The 5,000-nt window shown below is 41.9% G+C and overlaps 1 protein-coding gene across 9 annotated transcripts in view; it reads right to left on the bottom strand.

The window, feature by feature from the left end:
• The window catches only part of tjp1a (tight junction protein 1a), a 110,493-nt gene that overhangs the window by 24,665 nt on the left and 80,828 nt on the right, over positions 1 to 5,000 (bottom strand). For all 9 annotated transcript variants that reach the window (XM_060859607.1, XM_060859606.1, XM_060859611.1 and 6 more), the window contains 6 exons: positions 3,189 to 3,313; positions 2,793 to 2,895; positions 2,360 to 2,630; positions 1,501 to 1,604; positions 864 to 1,029; positions 645 to 780 (listed from right to left, as the gene is read on the bottom strand). In XM_060859607.1, the coding sequence (XP_060715590.1) occupies positions 645 to 780; positions 864 to 1,029; positions 1,501 to 1,604; positions 2,360 to 2,630; positions 2,793 to 2,895; positions 3,189 to 3,313 (905 nt within the window). The remainder of the gene's footprint in view (positions 1 to 644; positions 781 to 863; positions 1,030 to 1,500; positions 1,605 to 2,359; positions 2,631 to 2,792; positions 2,896 to 3,188; positions 3,314 to 5,000) is intronic.

Below are 5,000 nucleotides of genomic sequence, written 5' to 3'. Positions count from 1 at the left end.
CCAGTCTCTCCCTCCCTCTCAGTCCCAGTCTCTATCTCCCTCTCAGTCCCAGTCTCTCCCTCCCTCTCAGTCCCAGTCTCTATCTCCCTCTCAGTCCCAGTCTCTCTCCCTCCCTCTCAGTCCCAGTCTCTATCTCCCTCTCAGTCCCAGTCTCTCTCCCTCCCTCTCAGTCCCAGTCTCTCCCTCCCTCTCAGTCCCAGTCTCTCTCCCTCCCTCTCAGTCCCAGTCTCTATCTCCCTCTCAGTCCCAGTCTCTCTCCCTCCCTCTCAGTCCCAGTCTCTCCCTCCCTCTCAGTCTCCCCCATTCCATTCCTCTCAGTCTCCCTCATGCGCACTCCTGCTTTTGCATGCATGCAGTAAACAACACAAGCTTGTATCCTGATGTACAAACTTTTCCTAGTTCCCGTTGCACTGTACACTGGAAATCTATATTGACTTTGATTCATGTAGCAGATTCATGTAGTAATGCTTACATTGCCATGACAACAAATTACAGCTTGCGCAAAATCTATAATGTAAGTTCTAGTTAATGCACTGACCGCAAATCTGTTGAAAAAAACAGAAGTTGCCTCTACTGAGACATTGAGAAATACAAATATGTGTATGAGCTAAATGGTGGGCGGGGCAAAAGAGAGACGCACTCACCTTCCGTTGCTGATCTGTTGAGGCGACTGGCCGGAGATGTCAGAAGGATCGGAGCGCTTGTCTGGAGAACGCGAGTGAGCAGCACGCAGCTGCTCATGGGAATGATCGGAGGTGAGGGAATGGATTTCGGAAATATCTATTAAAAAAAAAAATGAGCAGAAAGTGATGAGTCTCTATGATCTCATCAAGAACAACATAAATTTTCCAGAGAATCCTCACCATCACGTTCGGAGTTGCCAGAAGGAATGCTGTCATCCACGTCGGGAACGTTGAGGAGTGTGGCTCTCTCGTCTCGCTGCACTACCATCTTCAGCTTGCCTTTCGAGCGCTCAATCAGTTTCTTAGCGTCTGTCAGGGACAAGTTCTCAGTCACGGTGCCGTTTATCTACAGAGAGACAGAGAGGGAAAGAGCGAGAGAGAGAGAGAGTGTGAGAGACAGAGAGACAGACAGTGTGAGGGAGAGAGAGAGACAGAGTGTGAGGGAGAGAGAGAGACAGAGAGTGTGAGAGAGAGAGAGAAAGAGAGAGAGTGTGTGTGAGAGAGAGAGAGAGTGTGTGTGTGAGAGAGACAGAGTGTGTGAGGGAGAGAGAGTGTGAGGGAGAGAGCGAGAGAGAGAGAGTGTGTGTGTGAGTGTGTGTGTGTGTGAGGGTGTGTGTGGGTGTGGGTATGTATGGGTATGTGTGTGTGTGTGTGGGTGCGTGTGTGTGTGTGTGTGGGTGCGTGTGTGTGGGTGTGTGTGTGTGCGCGAGTGTGCGCGAGTGTGTGAGAGAGAGAGAGAGAGTTAAATAAAATCTAATAAAATCAATAATTCTCTCTCGGACTCTCCCTCTTTCTCTCTCGTATCATCGTTTCGTACCTTCAGCACGACGTCTCCCTCCTGTATGTTTCCGTCTCGGGCCGCTAGACTTTCAGGTGTGATGTCCTTCACGAAAATGTGGCTAGCCAGTCTGAGCCCGTATTCTGTAACGTAACACACACACACACACACACACACACACACACACACAGAGAGAGAGATAGCATTTACTCTCTGTGGAAATAGACCATAAAAAAGAAAAAAACTTGCCAGTATGGAAAAAAATACAAAATTTTATTTGTAGTAATTTAAAAACTTTATATTCTAGAAATGTTTTGCCAAAGTATATAAAGATCAGCTTCTGATCATTTATTCATCCACAAATATTAAAATTTAATTGATAAAATAAATGTAAATAATATGTAAAAAAGACATATACAATCGTGTCGATACAAAAATAATAAATTAAAAAATATAAATAAATACATTAAATTCTACGTACAAATTCACTTCACATTATTAAAAATGAAACAAATAATAATGATGTTAGAAACGATACGATATTTAATTGTTTGCTTGTTTCTAAAAACCTATAGATATACCTATAAAATATAAAGGTGTATTATAACAGTTATATATTATAACAGCTGTATTATAACAGTTATATATTATGACAGCTGTATTATAACAGTTATATATTATGACAGCTGTATTATAACAGTTATATATTATAACAGCTGTATTATAACAGTTATATATTATGACAGCTGTATTATAACAGTTATATATTATGACAGCTGTATTATAACAGTTATATATTATAACAGCTGTATTATAACAGTTATATATTATAACAGCTGTATTATAACAGTTATATATTATGACAGCTGTATTGTAACAGTCCCGGTTTGGGATTCACCTTCGTTCTTGCGTGATTTGACCAGTGTGACGTTGGAGGGTCGTTGCGGTCCGGCGGAGGTGACCGAGCGTCTGTCTGACCGTGGAGACGCACTCTGTTCCCTCCGCCCCAGACTGGCACTCCGCTCACTGCGTCTGTTGGTCCCTGTGCCGGCTTTGACTCCCGGCCCGGGTGTTTCCTCGTCCTCCGTATCCTCCTCACGTTCAGACATCGTTTCCCTGTCGCCCGCTCGAGCCGCCGGGATCTGGACTTTGCGTTTACGCCGAATGGTCTGTAACACGAATCGAGTGCTTTAAAATGAACAACCGCTTGAAAAATAAGTAGCTATTCTACTGTACGTATAATACCACGTGTAAAAAGTTTTATTTACATAAACATTTCCGGGGATAAACAAATATTTCGTTCGTTTTACAAATTGAAACTTTCAACTCACAATTTTGGCATTTTTGCCGCTCTTCCTGAGCTGCTGGACGGCGTAGGCGTGTTCCACGTTATCCATGGAGACCGCGTTCACCATCACCACTCGGTCATTCTCGCTGTGGAGCAAATAGGAGTAGAGAATTATTTGCGATTGTTCTGGAGTTGGTGAGGGATCGGTGAGGTGGTGAGGGATCAGTGAGGTGGTGAGGGATCGGTGAGGGATCAGTGAGTTGGGGAGGGATCAGTGAGTTAATGAGGAATCAGTGAGGTGGTGAGGGATCAGTGAGTTAATGAGGAATCAGTGAGGTGGTGAGGGATCAGTGAGTTAATGAGGGATCAGTGAGTTAATGAGGGATCAGTGAGTTAATGAGGGATCAGTGAGTTAATGAGGGATCAGTGAGTGACTCACTGTAGAAGCCCCTCAGCCGGTCCTCCTTTCAGGACGTCAGAGATGACTATGGAAGTCTCTCCGCTCTGGAAATGAGGGTTATCTCGTCCTCCTGAGATGGCAATACCAAATCCAAATCCTGGAGCCTGGGAACACAAAAGTCTGAGTCAAAAATGTGTTGAGACCCGACACCTCACAGGGTAACGTGAAAATATTCGGTCAAAAATATTTTGTGAAACTGAAGCTGTGTTACATCGACATTTATACAGAACACACTTTATTTCAAAGTGTGAGTTTCAGCACTAACCACAAAACCAGTTCAGAGCTTTAGTATGATGCAACAGCACTAGTGTTTACACCCATATTAACAACACACACACACACACACACACACACACACACACACGGTACAGCAAGATCCTGGCACTGATTAACAATCTCGCAGTCTGACATGGCCGAGTAATTCTGCGACAAACACCATTACAAGCACAGGGTCAGAGAACGCCTGAGGAGGACACCGTAAACATGCGTGTGTGTGTGTGTGTGTGTGTGAGTGAGACAGAGAGAGAGATATATACACACACACACCCCTTACTAAACAGCCTTAAAATGAGAGCATCAGATATTAGTTACTCCGCCCTCACAAGAGTGTGTGTGTGTGTGTTAGAATTACATAAACACACACACATAAATTATTAATACTAAAATGACTTGCCGATTATAATTTGAATTCTAAACGTAGTTTATTTATAAACTTTATTTAAATTCTATGTATAAATAGTCATTTATTAAATTAAATATTAAAATAAAAATTCAAAAGGCTGAAAACGAATATTGTAATATAAATATTTCTCAAAGCTCACTGTAAGTAAATACAGTATAAAATATTTTAAATCTAAATATACTTCTAAATTACAAAATGTTAACCATTTACAAAAGTAAATCCTTAAAAATAAATTATTCCAAAACCTAAAATATATCATTTTTAATGCTGAATATAAAACAATATTCTAAAATAAATAAACCTTTTGCTGTTTTTTCACCACGTCACTGACTTTGCACGTGACGTCCCGTTCTTACAGCCGACGCTTTAAGAGAAGGGTCACTGTTTTTGCTCGGGACTGATGAACGTTATCGCTTCTAATCTAATCTACAGATAAAGCAGCACCTCCTCACGTTCTCCGTCATGTTCTTGATGATGTGTCCTTGGGAGTTGAGGCTCAGAGTAACTGAAGGTTTTTTTTTTTTCGTTTAACCTCCATGGATGTAATTTAAGACCTCCTTCAGCAGCTGTTTTCTAAGACCTGAAACCTTTGGACAATTAAATTTTGGACAATTAAAAAAAAAAATGAATAAGTGACTCATCAAAAAAAAAAAAAAAAGACAGAAAAGAAACAACAATAAACGCAGTAAAATCTGAACAAACCGTGACAGTTAGCATGTTAGCATGTCTTGCACGATTTATCACGATATAAATATCGCTACTTTGCATGTATTCAAATCTATGCAAGCAAAAGTATGTGCACCCCTAACCAACACAATTGTGTGTCCTTGTCCTCCTCCTTCTCCTTCTGAGAAGGTTTTCCTCTAGATGTTGGAGCGGCGATTGTGTGGATTTGTGTTTGTTTATACATTCGTTCGTTCTACAGGAGCATCAGTGAGATCGGTCTCTAATGTTAGGATGTTGAGGAGACCCCAGGTCCAATTCATCCCAGAGGTGTTCAGTGGGGTGAGTCAGGGTTCTCTGTGCAGGACACTCGAGTTCTTCCAGTCCATCGTTCATCTCCACACGATTGTCTTTATGGAGCTCAGGGGCTTTGTGAGTGTTTAGTT

Source organism: Tachysurus vachellii, chromosome 23 (genome assembly GCF_030014155.1).
Source record: "Tachysurus vachellii isolate PV-2020 chromosome 23, HZAU_Pvac_v1, whole genome shotgun sequence".
Taxonomy (NCBI): Eukaryota; Metazoa; Chordata; class Actinopteri; order Siluriformes; family Bagridae; genus Tachysurus; species Tachysurus vachellii.
This window is presented reverse-complemented; position numbering and strand designations above follow the sequence as displayed.